We start from the raw sequence: 16390 nt of genomic DNA on the forward strand, positions 1-16390 counted from the left end.
TGTCATCACTCTCTCTCTCTTGTTGTCATCACTCTCTCTTGTTGTCATCACTCTCACTCTTGTTGTCATCACTCTCTCTCTCTCTTGTTGTCATCACTCTCTCTCTCTCTTGTTGTCATCACTCTCACTCTTGTTGTCATCACTCTCTCTCTTGTTGTCATCATTCTTGTTGTCAACACTCTTGTTGTCATCACTCTCTCTCTCTCTTGTTGTCATCACTCTCTCTTGTTGTCATCACTCTCACTCTTGTTGTCATCACTCTCTCTCTCTCTTGTTGTCATCACTCTCTCTCTCTCTTGTTGTCATCACTCTCACTCTTGTTGTCATCACTCTCTCTCTTGTTGTCATCATTCTTGTTGTCAACACTCTTGTTGTCATCATTCTTGTTGTTATCACTCTTGTTGTCATCATTCTTGTTGTCATCACTCTTGTTGTCATCACTCTTGTTGTCATCACTCTTGTTGTCATCACACTTATCATCACTCTTGTTGTCATCACTCTTGTTGTCATCACTCTTGTTGTCTGTGTTATCACCAACCACAGTGTTATCCTCCCCCCCCTCAACAACACACACACACCAGGGGAGCCGGTGACAACACGCTGGACATGTGATCTTGTCATCGATGTCACACACACACCTGCCATGACCACACACACACTTGCCACGACCACACACACACCTGCCACGACTACACACACACCTGTCAAGACCACACACACCTGTCACGACCACACACACACACCTGCCACGACTACACACACCTACCAGGAACCACATAAGCACACACATCGTTGCTCCCACACTCCGGGTCTCTGGGGACGGGCGTGTCGTGGGCCCAGTCGATCTCAGCGTCCTCCACACCCTCCTCAGACACCTGTCAGAGATGATTCTTGTTCAGGCAAACACGTATACGCCCAAAAGAAGAAAATAACGCCAAAAATGCAATCATATTCAATAATACATTAAATGACTATTATTAATTTTCTTATTTTTCCATCTTACTCAATATTTTTTACTATTTTCCATCTTACTCAAATGTCTTCTACCATCTGGAGGCTGAAGAAACACTGGATCACTTAATCTTTCCCTTTCTATTGTTCGTCGTTTGGTCAGCAACGTGACATCTTCAGGAGTACACTATGATGAACTGACACAGCTAGACTGAGCGTTCAATTTGATTAATTGATGAAGATTAAGCCACCCAAGAGGTAGCACGGGCATGAATAGCCCGTAAGGGATAGATATTTTGGAGTGAATGTGGTGAGGTCGTATTAAAATGGTCAGTCCTTAATATGTGGCTGCTATCGCGGAGGAGGATACTGCTTGACAGTATTTATGAAGGTGTCCAGCTGCTGGACACCTTTTTAGACCAGAAGAGTGGCAATGTTGATGGCTTCATGGTGATTACTGCATGATTCATGGACTCTTAAAGCTCTTCTAAGGTCATTGGTTGTTTCACATTCCAGGAGATAGTGAAGTAGTGACTTGTCTGTGATTGTTTGCCAGAAGATGTATTCCCACTCGCTGGGTTCACCAATTTGCATCTGTTGCATATGTAATCTGTTCGAAGTCTATATAACCGAACTGCTAATTCCCTGCGGATTCCATTCGAGATATTTAACCTGTCTAGCTTGGTGGCCTGAAGATACTGAAACGCCGAGGGCGGACCTTCTGCTACTCTCAATTGTAGATGGGCTTTGTTGAGGTGAGCCAGTTTCTTTGGTGAGGTGTTTTGTTATGTACTCTCAGCTGCGTTGGATTGTTTTGTGGATTACTGAATGACCAGTTTCAAATTTGGCAGTGTCATCGGCTTTCATCTGTGGTAGACAGAGAACGGATGAGGGAGCACAAGCCAGAGAGGGCAGGCAGAATAACAAGAACTCCCCCGCCCCTCCTCAGAGAGACAGGACAGAAGCGCGGGTAAACAATGGAGGTCAGGGGTTTTAAGACAGAAACCAGGAGTGAGAAGGCTGGGCGAAGAACCCCCACAATGGAGGGCGACAGAGGAACAACGACAACACCAAAGACTAGAACAGGGAAGGCCAGAACAATGGCTGCAGGTATCATGGGAGGCGCAGGAACAACAACAACAGGTGGAACAACAGGCAGAACTCCTACAACAGGGACGGGCTCAATACAGAGGCCATCGAAGACAAGACAGAGGGTGGAACGATGGCGGGCCGAGATATTACGGCAACGGAGGGTAAGGAGACAGAGGCATGAAGAACTAAGAGAGACGGTGGTCTCACAGGTAACCTTGACCCACAGTGAAAGACAACTTGTGAGAAGAGGTCTGACCTCTGTGGCAGGGCCGCCGGCAGAACGTAAGAGACTAAAGACAATCGAGGATTTGAGTAAAAATCTTGTGAACAATGTAGACCAAAGCTGGAGTAAACTCAAACCAAGACCAGCAAGGGCGAAGTAAGCTAAACAATACTCGAAACTCTCCTTTTTGTTCAGGTATCTTCACCCAAACAGTAAGGAAGAACAACCGACCTAGAACCCGAAGGGCCTCAATATGGTAATACAGTATCTGAAGACGGACCTAGAGGGTGTGCTGAAGACTAGGCAAGCCTCCAATCTGTTACGTATTCCTATTTAAGGAATACTCACATTAATGTACAATATATAATTTATTATGTTTTGTTCTTGCATGAAGGCATGTATATATTGTTTTGTAATGTATCATATGTCTTGGCAACACAGTTGAGAGAGCGGGGGGGGGGGGGGGCTTGCTAAGTCACAGGTACGGGACGTGTGAGGTTCGGGTCAACTTCCTGATACAATACAGGAAAGCTTGCATTGTGTAGTTGCCAGTTTTCACTCTTTATTATTCTCAATAAATATATTTGTTTTATGTAAAATATGTTACCTCTGTTGATGCATGTTAACCTGATCATTGATATTTAAGTTATTTTAATGTTTGCCTTAACCCAGTCATGTTGCTCATTTAAGTAAGATAATTTTATATAAATTTACCACTTATGTTGTGAGGGGGCGAGAGCGGGGGGCTCCGACCCCAGTTGAGTCAGCGGGCCTTGGAGGCATCTGGTCTGATAAGTTGTGTCTGTTTGTTTTATCTTCTGTTTCTTGTCTTAGTAGTCCTTTACGTGGGAGAACTCTTTATTATATTATAATTATATTAGTGTGCCATTATGTTACTTGAGAAATATGAGTATATATTATTTGAAATATTATATATATATTATTTTTACATGTGTTTATTTTGTAACCTGGTGAAAACATTACTATTTCTTATATGGTAGGTACTGATGAGGCACCCTGGTTGATCGCCTTTTGATATAGGGTTTACTCTCATGTTCTCCTACACAACAACGTATTTTATTGTCCCTGTAGTTCAACGAGCGGCGTGAACCAGACGTAACACAATCTACCGAAAGAGGAGAGGGAAGCCTTGGTGATTTTTGTTTAATTAAAAGGGAGATCAGACATAGTGATAAAGCCCGCAGACAAGGGCGGGCCAGTGGTAGTTTGGAAAACGGAAAACTACAAGAAAGAGATGGAACGTCAGCTAGCGGATGGGGAAACATACCCCAAGATCCTCAACAGCGAAGCAGCCCTGAAAAATACCCAAACGAGGAGTAGAAGGTTAGTCCAAAAGATATTTGAAAATAGGAGCTGGGACGGTAAGGGCGGCCTAATCCAGGCAGCAGCTAGGGATTTTTACTCAGCATTCCAGTCGATAATACCCAGTTTCTACCTCCTCCAAAAGATCCATAAACCAATCCTAGCAGATACAGGAACATGGCAGTGAAGACCAGTACTCAGCGGATGTAAAGCCCCACGAGACCTGTTGACTGGATCTGGACAGCGCTCCTCAACCCCTTCCTCAAACTCCTGCCCAAAAGGCTAGGAGACACAACGGATTTCCTGAACAAGGTAAACCAGGTAAACGAGGCACGAGGCCCTGTACCAGAAGATATAATCCTTTTTTTCTATAGACTTAGTCTCGCTCTACCCGAGCATTCCACAGAAGGAAGCTGCCAAAACGGTTGCGGCCTTCTTCGAGGGAAAACAAATACTGAATCACAACAGACCTACGGGAAGCAGAAGTCTGGAGGACGCCGTTGAAGGAAGTACTTGAGGAAGACATTCTCCATGTGATGAGAGACACCATCCTGGAGTTCATCGGAACAACGTATCGCCAGACAAAAGGGACGGCGATAGGGGCCTCAAGTAGTGTGGCGATTTCTGAAATTTTCGTCCACGTCGCCATTGAACGGAAGAGAATGCAGAAGGAAGACAGCCTGTTAGTGTATTTCAGATACATTGACGATATTTTGGGAGTGGAGAAGATCGCCTACAAGCCTTCTTCACACAGACCAATACGGCCCACGGTAACCTGACATTCACTCTGGAGAGAAGCAGCTCGGAAATAAACTTCTTAGACACGACAGTGTATGTGGGAGAGGCAGACCGACTCCTCCACACAATAGTATTCTATAAACCTCCGCACCTCCACTCATAACCTCGACCATCCCTAACCTAACTTTGAGAATGGCAATAAATCCAATGGAGAAATCAACCCTAACCTAACCTATCCATCATAACCAATAGGAGGACGAGGTACTTGGCCAGCCCCGCTCCTGTGACAGGTAAGTCCACTACGGGCTCACAATACCCCGTGTTACTTGGACATTTTTGTTTCGAATAGCTGAATCTAAAACAACAACAACAACCTTGAGAGCACAGACAAGCTGTGTAAGTTAGTGGTGTAAGAGAGTGTACTCTTGAAACTGTCACTGTGCTCACGAAACATCCAACAAACAAAAATGGAAATATTAAGTGATCTAGTGTTTCTTCACCCTCCAGATAACGGAAAATATTTGCGTAGAGTGGAAAACTTCCAGAAGAAAATGAATAATAGTCACAATGCTGTTGTGTTTAGTGGCACGTATAATATTTATTTATTTATTTATTTATGCATATACAAGAAGGTACATTGGGATTGTGAGGATACATAATATGGTAATTACAATCTTGTAAAGCCACTAGTACGCGCAGCATTTCGAGCAGAATATATATATATATATATATATATGTCGTACCTAGTAGCCAGAACTCACTTCTCAGCCTACTATTCAAGGCCCGATTTGCCTAATAAGCCAAGTTTTCCTGAATTAATATATTTACTATAATTTTTTTCTTATGAAATGATAAAGCAACCCTTTTCTCTATGTATGAGGTCAATTTTTTTTTATTGGAGTTAAAATTAACGTAGATATATGACCGAACCTAACCAACCCTACCTAACCTAACCTAACCTATATTTATAGGTAAGGTTAGGTTAGGTAGCCAAAAAAAGCTAGGTTAGGTTAGGTTAGGTAGGTTAGGTAGACGAAAAAACATTAAATCATGAAAACTTGGCTTATTAGGCAAATCGGGCCTTGAATAGTAGGCTGAGAAGTGCGTTCTGGCTATTAGGTACGACATATATATATATATATATATATATATATATATATATATATATATATATATATATATATATATATATATATATATATGTACAACTTGCCTAAACATGCAAGAGAAGTTATACAACTTTAGAACACTTTCCCACCAGGAGATTCGAACCCTAGCCAGCACAGAAGCCTTACAGCAACTGGCATAACTGGTACGCCTTTAACCCACTGCACCACAACTCAGACCCTTAAAAGAGATGGTAATTTCGGGGTATTTAAACCCCCCAAAAATCACCACCTCCCAAGGGCAACTAGAGCATAGTGAGGGGAGCTACTCACGTTCTTTCATCAAATTCCTGTTAATATGGGAGAACTCTGTGTCTATGCTTAATGCACAACTTGCCTAAACGCGCAAGAGAAGTTATACAACGTGTTTAGGCAAGTTGTGCATTAAGCATAGACACAGAGTTCTCCCATATGGGCCTTGCATAGTAGGCCGAGAACGACGTTCTGGCTACTAGGTACAACATATATATATATATATATATATATATATATATATATATATATATATATATATATATATATATATATATATATATATATATATATATATATATGATAATTAAGAGAATTTATTTATAATTTAACATAAACATCCATTGATCAAACCCCAATAACCTGAGGGAACCAATTAACATTAGCCACACTGTAAGGGTTAAGCAGGTTTACAACCTGTGAGAGAGATACTCTGAGGGCACTGACCACGAGGAGCACAACTAGCAACATGGACTCCCTGCTACAAAGACCTATTATGTACCAAAAGGAAGTATAGAGTTAGTGACGAACCTGGGAGTAGTGAGTGTGGTGGTGGACGAGGCGGAGGACAGTGACCAGCTCCTGGGTGTCGGGTCGCCAGTCCAGCAGCAGGAAGTCGAAGTTCCTCTCCCCGGTGCTGGAGACGAAGCCGTCACCCCAGAGTGCGGGGAAGAAGGTGGGTTTGGTGAGCTTCATCTCCATCTGGGTCCTGTTGGCGCCTTCTGCCTTCCCCTGGGGGCCGAAGGAGTGATCCTTGATTCTGCGGGAGCCTATGATGCTCTCCAGCCGTCTCTCGAAGTCTCTTCCCTCCTTCTCTTTATCTAACTTCTTCATCTCGAAGTAGAGTCTCTCCCTCTCAGCTTCGTCCTCCGCCAGGCGCACGTTGGCCTTCAGGTCACGGATAAGAAGGGACGAAGCCTCGTCGTCAGCCGTGACCTCACGCTGAGAGAGCAGGGCGGCCACTGGTGGCGACCACCCGAAGACAGCGCGGGCGGCAGGTGTCTCCCATGGCGACCGTCCGTCTGCCTCACACTTCTCACCCTCCATTCTTTTTTTCCTCCGGAGACCCTCCGCCTCTTCCGGCTGAGCCTCAAGCATGTCCTTGACGTGAGGTTGTTGGGCATCGTCACTAGGGGTAAGGAGGAGAGCCTCCGAGGTGAGGTTGGTGGGGCGGTGTGACCTCCGGAGCCTGAAGGTGCCGACGTTGGTCCTCAGGAGGTGTGAGAGGAGACTCACACTGTCGTACACCAGCCGCGCCACCACCGCCTCCCTCTGTAGCCGGAAATAACAACACAACTTTCTGTTATAGACCATCAATAATACACAACATGTAACACGGCCAATATGACACATGTAGGACAGGGAGCGAGAGGGGACGGAACAGTGCGTGGAGTAGGTAATGGAACAGAGTGGGACAAGGAATGGGGAGACATTACGGCCTCTTCCAGACCGCTGCTGCAACAACAACAACAACAACAACACCGGAGTGTAAGAGTCAGCGTGAAGCAACGTGAAGCCTTGTAAACTACTCGCTAATTACTGTCACGGTGGCGGAGGGACGGGAAACGGAGGAACAGGAGACGGAGGGACAGGAGACGGAGGGACGGGAGACGGAGGAACAGGAAACGGAGGGACAGGAGACGGAGGGACGGGAGACGGAGGGACAGAAGACGGAGGGACGGGAGACGGAGGGACGGGAGACGGAGGAACAGAAGACGGAGGGACAGGAGACGGAGGGACAGGAGACAGAGGGACGGGAGACGGAGGAACAGAAGACGGAGGGACAGGAGACGGAGGGACGGGAGACGGAGGGACAGAAGACGGAGGGACAGGAGACGGAGGGACAGGAGACGGAGGGACAGGAGACGGAGGGACGGGAGACGGAGGGACGGGAGACGGAGGGACAGGAGACGGAGGGACAGGAGACGGAGGGACGAGAGACGGAGCTTCTCTAACTACACTATCGACAGGAGACGATAGTGACTGTGAGGTGGAGGTGATTCTGAAGGTGAGGTGCGTGGTGGCAGGACACTATAGTGTTGTTGTGCGTGGTGGCTGGACACTTTAGTGTTGTTGTGTGTGGTGGCTGGACACTATAGTGTTGTTGTGTGTGGTGGCTGGACACTTTAGTGTTGTTGTGTGTGGTGGCTGGACACTATAGTGTTGTTGTGCGTGGTGGCTGGACACTATAGTGTTGTTGTGTGTGGTGGCTGGACACTATAGTGTTGTTGTGTGTGGTGGCTGGACACTATAGTGTTGTTGTGCGTGGTGGCTGGACACTATAGTGTTGTAGTGTGTGGTGGCTGGTCACTATAGTGTTGTGTGTGGTGGCTGGACACTATAGTGTTGTTGTGTGTGGTGGCTGGTCACTATAGTGTTGTGTGTGGTGGCTGGTCACTATAGTGTTGTGTGTGGTGGCTGGACACTATAGTGTTGTTGTGTGTGGTGGCTGGACACTTTAGTGTTGTTGTGTGTGGTGGCTGGTCACTATAGTGTTGTGTGTGGTGGCTGGACACTATAGTGTTGTGTGTGGTGGCTGGACACTATAGTGTTGTTGTGTGTGGTGGCTGGACACTTTAGTGTTGTTGTGTGTGGTGGCTGGACACTATAGTGTTGTTGTGTGTGGTGGCTGGACACTTTAGTGTTGTTGTGTGTGGTGGCTGGACACTATAGTGTTGTTGTGCGTGGTGGCTGGACACTATAGTGTTGTTGTGTGTGGTGGCTGGACACTATAGTGTTGTTGTGTGTGGTGGCTGGACACTATAGTGTTGTTGTGTGTGGTGGCTGGTCACTATAGTGTTGTGTGTGGTGGCTGGTCACTATAGTGTTGTGTGTGGTGGCTGGTCACTATAGTGTTGTGTGTGGTGGCTGGACACTATAGTGTTGTTGTGTGTGGTGGCTGGACACTTTAGTGTTGTTGTGTGTGGTGGCTGGACACTATAGTGTTGTTGTGTGTGGTGGCTGGACACTATAGTGTTGTTGTGTGTGGTGGCTGGTCACTATAGTGTTGTTGTGTGTGGTGGTAGGACACTATAGTGTTGTTGTGTGTGGTGGCTGGACACTATAGTGTTGTTGTGTGTGGTGGTAGGACACTATAGTGTTGTTGTGTGTGGTGGCTGGACACTATAGTGTTGTTGTGTGTGGTGGCTGGACACTATAGTGTTGTTGTGCGTGGTGGCTGGACACTATAGTGTTGTTGTGTGTGGTGGCTGGACACTATAGTGTTGTTGTGTGTGGTGGCTGGACACTTTAGTGTTGTTGTGTGTGGTGGCTGGACACTATAGTGTTGTTGTGTGTGGTGGCTGGACACTATAGTGTTGTTGTGTGTGGTGGCTGGTCACTATAGTGTTGTTGTGTGTGGTGGCTGGTCACTATAGTGTTGTTGTGTGTGGTGGCTGGACACTATAGTGTTGTTGTGTGTGGTGGCTGGACACTATAGTGTTGTGTGTGGTGGCTGGACACTATAGTGTTGTTGTGCGTGGTGGCTGGACACTATAGTGTTGTTGTGTGTGGTGGCTGGACACTATAGTGTTGTTGTGTGGTGGCTGGTCACTATAGTGTTGTGTGTGGTGGCTGGACACTATAGTGTTGTTGTGTGTGGTGGCTGGTCACTGTAGTGTTGTTGTGTGTGGTGGCTGGACACTATAGTGTTGTGTGTGGTGGCTGGACACTATAGTGTTGTGTGTGGTGGCTGGACACTATAGTGTTGTTGTGTGTGGTGGCTGGTCACTATAGTGTTGTTGTGTGGTGGCTGGTCACTATAGTGTTGTTGTGTGTGGTGGCTGGACACTATAGTGTTGTTGTGTGTGGTGGCTGGTCACTATAGTGTTGTGTGTGGTGGCTGGACACTATAGTGTTGTGTGTGGTGGCTGGACACTATAGTGTTGTTGTGTGTGGTGGCTGGTCACTATAGTGTTGTTGTGTGTGGTGGCTGGACACTATAGTGTTGTTGTGTGTGGTGGCTGGACACTATAGTGTTGTTGTGTGTGGTGGCTAGGACACTATAGTGTTGTTGTGTGTGGTGGCATGGACACTATAGTGTTGTTGTGTGTGGTGGCTGGTCACTATAGTGTTGTGTGTGGTGGCTGGACACTATAGTGTTGTGTGTGGTGGCTGGACACTATAGTGTTGTTGTGTGTGGTGGCTGGTACACTTTAGTGTTGTTGTGTGTGGTGGCAGGACACTATAGTGTTGTTGTGTGTGGTGGCTGGACACTATAGTGTTGTTGTGTGTGGTGGCTGGTCACTGTAGTGTTGTTGTGTGTGGTGGCTGGACACTATAGTTGTTGTGTGTGGTGGCTGGACACTATAGTGTTGTTGTGTGTGGTGGCTGGACACTATAGTGTTGTTGTGTGTGTGGCAGGACACTATAGTGTTGTTGTGTGGTGGCTGGACACTATAGTGTTGTGTGTGGTGGCTGGACACTATAGTGTTGTTGTGTGTGGTGGCTGGACACTATAGTGTTGTTGTGTGTGGTGGCTGGTCACTGTAGTGTTGTTGTGTGTGGTGGCTGGACACTATAGTGTTGTGTGTGGTGGCTGGACACTATAGTGTTGTGTGTGGTGGCTGGACACTATAGTGTTGTTGTGTGTGGTGGCAGGACACTATAGTGTTGTTGTGTGGTGGCTGGTCACTATAGTGTTGTGTGTGGTGGCTGGTACACTATAGTGTTGTGTGTGGTGGCTGGACACTATAGTGTTGTTGTGTGTGGTGGCTGGACACTTAGTGTTGTTGTGTGTGGTGGCTGGTCACTGTAGTGTTGTTGTGTGTGGTGGCTGGACACTATAGTGTTGTTGTGTGTGGTGGCAGGTACACTATAGTGTGTTGTGTGTGGTGGCAGGACACTATAGTGTTGTTGTGTGTGGTGGCTGGTCACTATAGTGTTGTGTGTGGTGGCTGGACACTATAGTGTTGTGTGTGGTGGCTGGTCACTATAGTGTTGTTGTGTGTGGTGGCTGGACACTATAGTGTTGTGTGTGGTGGCTGGTCACTATAGTGTTGTTGTGTGTGGTGGCTGGACACTATAGTGTTTGTGTGTGGTGGCTGGTCACTATAGTGTTGTGTGTGGTGGCTGGACACTATAGTGTTGTGTGTGGTGGCTGGTCACTATAGTGTTGTTGTGTGTGGTGGCATGGACACTATAGTGTTGTTGTGTGTGGTGGCTGGACACTATAGTGTTGTTGTGTGTGGTGGCTGGTCACTAGTAGTGTTGTTGTGTGTGGTGGCTGGACACTATAGTGTTGTTGTGTGTGGTGGCATGGACACTATAGTGTTGTTGTGTGTGGTGGCTGGACACTATAGTGTTGTTGTGTGTGGTGGCTGGTCACTATAGTGTTGTTGTGTGTGGTGGCTGGTCACTATAGTGTTGTTGTGTGTGGTGGCTGGTCACTATAGTGTTGTGTGTGGTGGCTGGTCACTATAGTGTTGTTGTGTGTGGTGGCTGGTCACTATAGTGTTGTGTGTGGTGGCTGGACACTATAGTGTTGTGTGTGGTGGCTGGTCACTATAGTGTTGTTGTGTGTGGTGGCTGGTCACTGTAGTGTTGTTGTGTGTGGTGGCTGGACACTATAGTGTTGTTGTGTGTGGTGGCTGGTCACTATAGTGTTGTTGTGTGTGGTGGCTGGTCACTATAGTGTTGTTGTGTGTGGTGGCTGGACACTATAGTGTTGTTGTGTGTGGTGGCTGGTCACTATAGTGTTGTTGTGTGTGGTGGCTGGTCACTATAGTGTTGTTGTGTGTGGTGGCATGGACACTATAGTGTTGTTGTGTGGTGGCTGGTCACTATAGTGTTGTGTGTGGTGGCTGGTCACTGTAGTGTTGTTGTGTGTGGTGGCAGGACACTATAGTGTTGTTGTGTGGTGGCTGGTCACTATAGTGTTGTGTGTGGTGGCTGGTCACTATAGTGTTGTTGTGTGGTGGCAGGACACTATAGTGTTGTTGTGTGGTGGCTGGTCACTATAGTGTTGTGTGTGGTGGCTGGTCACTATAGTGTTGTTGTGTGTGGTGGCTGGTCACTATAGTGTTGTGTGTGGTGGCTGGACACTATAGTGTTGTTGTGTGTGGTGGCTGGACACTATAGTGTTGTTGTGTGTGGTGGCTGGTCACTATAGTGTTGTGTGTGGTGGCTGGACACTATAGTGTTGTGTGTGGTGGCTGGTCACTATAGTGTTGTTGTGTGTGGTGGCTGGACACTATAGTGTTGTTGTGTGTGGTGGCTGGTCACTATAGTGTTGTTGTGTGTGGTGGCTGGACACTATAGTGTTGTTGTGTGTGGTGGCTGGTCACTGTAGTGTTGTTGTGTGTGGTGGCTGGTCACTATAGTGTTGTGTGTGGTGGCTGGACACTATAGTGTTGTGTGTGGTGGCTGGACACTATAGTGTTGTTGTGTGTGGTGGCTGGTCACTATAGTGTTGTTGTGTGTGGTGGCTGGTCACTATAGTGTTGTGTGTTGGGTTGGCTGGACACATATAGTGTTGTGTGTGGCCCTAGGTTGTGTGGTGCTGACACTATAGTGTTGTGTGTGGTGGCTGGTCACTAAGGTGGTTGTGTGTGGTGGCATGGGACACTATAGTGTTGTGTGTGTGGCTGTCCACTAGTAAGTGTTGTGTGTGGTGGCCTGGACACTATAGTGTTGTTGGTGTGGGGGCTGGACACTATAGTGTTGTGTGTGGTTGGCGGGTCACTATAGTGTTGTTGTGTGGTGGGCTGGACACTATAGTGTTTGGTGTGTGGTGGCTGGTCCACTATAGTGTTGTGTGTGGTGGCTGGACACTATAGTAGTTGTTGTGTGTGGTGGCTGGTACACTTATAGTGTTGTTGTTGTGGTGGCCTGGTCACTATAGTGTTGGTGTGTGGTGGCTGGTCACTATAGTGTTGTGTGTGGTGGGCTGTTCCACTATAGTGTTGTGTGTGTGCTGGACACTATTAGTGTTGTGTGTTGGTGGCTGGTACTATAGTGTTGTTGTGTGTTGTGGCTGGTCCTATAGTGTTTGTTGTTGTGGTGGCTGGTCACTATAGTGTTGTGTGTGGTGGCTGGACACTATAGTGTTGTGTCACTAGTAGTGTTGTTGTGTGTGGTGGCTGGACACTATAGTGTTGTTGTGTGTGGTGGCTGGTCACTATAGTGTTGTTGTGTGTGGTGGCTGGTCACTATAGTGTTGTGTGTGGTGGCTGGTCACTATAGTGTTGTTGTGTGTGGTGGCTGGACACTTTAGTGTTGTTGTGTGTGGTGGCTGGTCACTATAGTGTTGTGTGTGGTGGCTGGTCACTGTAGTGTTGTTGTGCGTGGTGGCTGGACACTATAGTGTTGTTGTGTGTGGTGGCTGGACACTTTAGTGTTGTTGTGTGTGGTGGCTGGACACTATAGTGTTGTTGTGTGTGGTGGCTGGACACTATAGTGTTGTGTGTGGTGGCTGGTCACTATAGTGTTGTGTGTGGTGGCTGGACACTATAGTGTTGTGTGTGGTGGCTGGACACTATAGTGTTGTGTGTGGTGGCTGGACACTATAGTGTTGTGTGTGGTGGCTGGACACTATAGTGTTGTGTGTGGTGGCTGGTCACTATAGTGTTGTGTGTGTGGTGGCTGGACACTATAGTGTTGTGTGTGGTGGCTGGACACTATAGTGTTGTTGTGTGTGGTGGCTGGTCACTGTAGTGTTGTTGTGTGTGGTGGCTGGTCACTATAGTGTTGTGTGTGGTGGCTGGACACTATAGTGTTGTTGTGTGTGGTGGCTGGTCACTATAGTGTTGTTGTGTGTGGTGGCTGGTCACTATAGTGTTGTTGTGTGTGGTGGCTAGACACTATAGTGTTGTGTGTGGTGGCTGGACACTTTAGTGTTGTTGTGTGTGGTGGCTGGACACTATAGTGTTGTTGTGTGTGGTGGCTGGACACTATAGTGTTGTTGTGTGTGGTGGCTGGACACTATAGTGTTGTGTGTGGTGGCTGGTCACTGTAGTGTTGTTGTGTGTGGTGGCTGGACACTATAGTGTTGTTGTGTGTGGTGGCTGGACACTTTAGTGTTGTTGTGTGTGGTGGCTGGACACTATAGTGTTGTGTGTGGTGGCAGGACACTATAGTGTTGTTGTGTGTGGTGGCTGGACACTATAGTGTTGTTGTGTGTGGTGGCTGGACACTATAGTGTTGTTGTGTGTGGTGGCTGGTCACTATAGTGTTGTTGTGTGTGGTGGCTGGTCACTATAGTGTTGTTGTGTGTGGTGGCTGGTCACTATAGTGTTGTTGTGTGTGGTGGCAGGACACTATAGTGTTGTTGTGTGGTGGCAGGACACTATAGTGTTGTTGTGTGTGGTGGCTGGACACTATAGTGTTGTTGTGTGGTGGCAGGACACTATAGTGTTGTTGTGTGTGGTGGCTGGACGCTATAGTGTTGTGTGTGGTGGCTGGACACTATAGTGTTGTGTGTGGTGGCAGGACACTATAGTGTTGTTGTGTGTGGTGGCTGGTCACTATAGTGTTGTTGTGTGTGGTGGCAGGACACTATAGTGTTGTTGTGTGTGGTGGCTGGTCACTATAGTGTTGTTGTGTGTGGTGGCAGGACACTATAGTGTTGTTGTGTGGTGGCAGGACACTATAGTGTTGTTGTGGTGTGGTGGCTGGACACTATAGTGTTGTTGTGTGGTGGCAGGACACTATAGTGTTGTTGTGTGTGGTGGCTGGACGCTATAGTGTTGTGTGTGGTGGCAGGACACTATAGTGTTGTTGTGTGGTGGCAGGACACTATAGTGTTGTTGTGTGTGGCTGGCTGGACACTATAGTGTTGTGTGTGGTGGCAGGACACTATAGTGTTGTTGTGTGGTGGCTGGTCACTATAGTGTTGTGTGTGGTGGCTGGACACTATAGTGTTGTGTGTGGTGGCTGGTCACTGTAGTGTTGTTGTGTGTGGTGGCTGGACACTATAGTGTTGTTGTGTGTGGTGGCTGGACACTATAGTGTTGTTGTGTGTGGTGGCAGGACACTATAGTGTTGTTGTGTGTGGTGGCTGGTCACTATAGTGTTGTTGTGTGTGGTGGCAGGACACTATAGTGTTGTTGTGTGGTGGCAGGACACTATAGTGTTGTTGTGTGTGGTGGCTGGACACTATAGTGTTGTGTGTGGTGGCAGGACACTATAGTGTTGTTGTGTGGTGGCAGGACACTATAGTGTTGTTGTGTGTGGTGGCTGGACACTATAGTGTTGTGTGTGGTGGCAGGACACTATAGTGTTGTGTGTGGTGGCAGGGACACTATAGTGTTGTGTGTGGTGGCAGGACACTATAGTGTTGTGTGTGGTGGCTGGTCACTATAGTGTTGTGTGTGGTGGCTGGTCACTATAGTGTTGTGTGTGGTGGCAGGACACTATAGTGTTGTGTGTGGTGGCAGGACACTATAGTGTTGTGTGTGGTGGCTGGTCACTATAGTGTTGTGTGTGGTGGCTAGTCACTATAGTGTTGTGTGTGGTGGCAGGACACTATAGTGTTGTGTGTGGTGACTGGACACTATAGTGTTGTGTGTGGTGGCAGGACACTATAGTGTTGTTGTGTGGTGGCTGGTCACTATAGTGTTGTGTGTGGTGGCTGGTCACTATAGTGTTGTGTGTGGTGGCTGGACACTATAGTGTTGTGTGTGGTGGCTGGATCACTATAGTGTTGTTGTGTGTGGTGGCTGGTTCACTATAGTGTTGTGTGTGGTGGCTGGTGACACTATAGTGTTGTGTGTGGTGGCTGGTACACTATAGTGTTTGTGTGTGGTGGATGGATCACTATAGTGTTGTGTGTGGTGGCTGGTACACTATAGTGGTTGTGTGTGGTGGCATGGTACACTATAGTGTTGTTGTGTGTGGTGGCTGGTCACTATAGGTGTTTGTGTGTGGTGCTGGACACTATAGTGTGTGTGTGGTGGCTGGATCACTATAGTGTGTGTGTGGTGGCGGGACACTATAGTGTTGTAGTGTGGTGGCTGGACACTATAGTGTTGCTGTGTGGTGGCTGGACACTATAGTGTTGTGTGTGGTGGCTGGACACTATAGTGTTATTGTGTGTGGTGGCCTGGACACTATAGTGTTGTTGTGTGTGGGGCTGGTCACTATAGTGTTGTGTGTGGTGGCTGGACACTATAGTGTTGTGTGTGGTGGCTGGACACTATAGTGTTGTGTGTGGTGGCATGGGACACTATCGTGTTGTGTGTGGTGGGCCTGGACAACTAGTAGTGTTGTTGTGTGTTGGTTGGCTGGTACACTATAGTGTCTGATGTGTGGTGGCTGGTACACTATAGTGTTGATTGCTGTAGCTGCGACCACATAATTGTTAGATGTGTGGTGGCTGGACCACTATAGTGTCTTTCCTGTGGGTGTGGCTGGTCACTAGTGTGTGTACACATAAGGTGGCTGAATATACCTGTTGTGTGTGGTGGCCTGGACACTATACTGTTGTTGTGTGTGGTGGCTGGTACAACTATAGTGTTGTGTGTGGTGGCATGGACACTATAGTGTTGTTGTGTGTGTGTGGCTGGTACACCTATAGTGTTGTGTGTGGTGGCTGGTACACTATAAGTGTTGTGTGTGGTGGGGGCCTGGTCATCTATAGTGTTGTTGTTGTGGTGGCTGGCGTACACTATAGTGTGTTGTGTTGGATGGCTGGACACTATAGTGTTGT

The 16390-nt window shown here is 47.4% G+C and overlaps 1 protein-coding gene across 1 annotated transcript in view; it reads right to left on the reverse strand.

Annotated features, from left to right (window-relative positions):
• The window catches only part of LOC138373649 (uncharacterized), a 66540-nt gene that overhangs the window by 39836 nt on the left and 10314 nt on the right, over positions 1-16390 (reverse strand). Inside the window, exons 2-3 of the mRNA XM_069339989.1 lie at positions 6277-7017; positions 767-875 (exon numbers count right to left, since the gene is read on the reverse strand). Coding sequence (XP_069196090.1) covers positions 767-875; positions 6277-7017 — 850 coding nt within the window. The remainder of the gene's footprint in view (positions 1-766; positions 876-6276; positions 7018-16390) is intronic.

Source organism: Procambarus clarkii, chromosome 43, assembly GCF_040958095.1.
Source record: "Procambarus clarkii isolate CNS0578487 chromosome 43, FALCON_Pclarkii_2.0, whole genome shotgun sequence".
Lineage (NCBI taxonomy): Eukaryota > Metazoa > Arthropoda > Malacostraca > Decapoda > Cambaridae > Procambarus > Procambarus clarkii.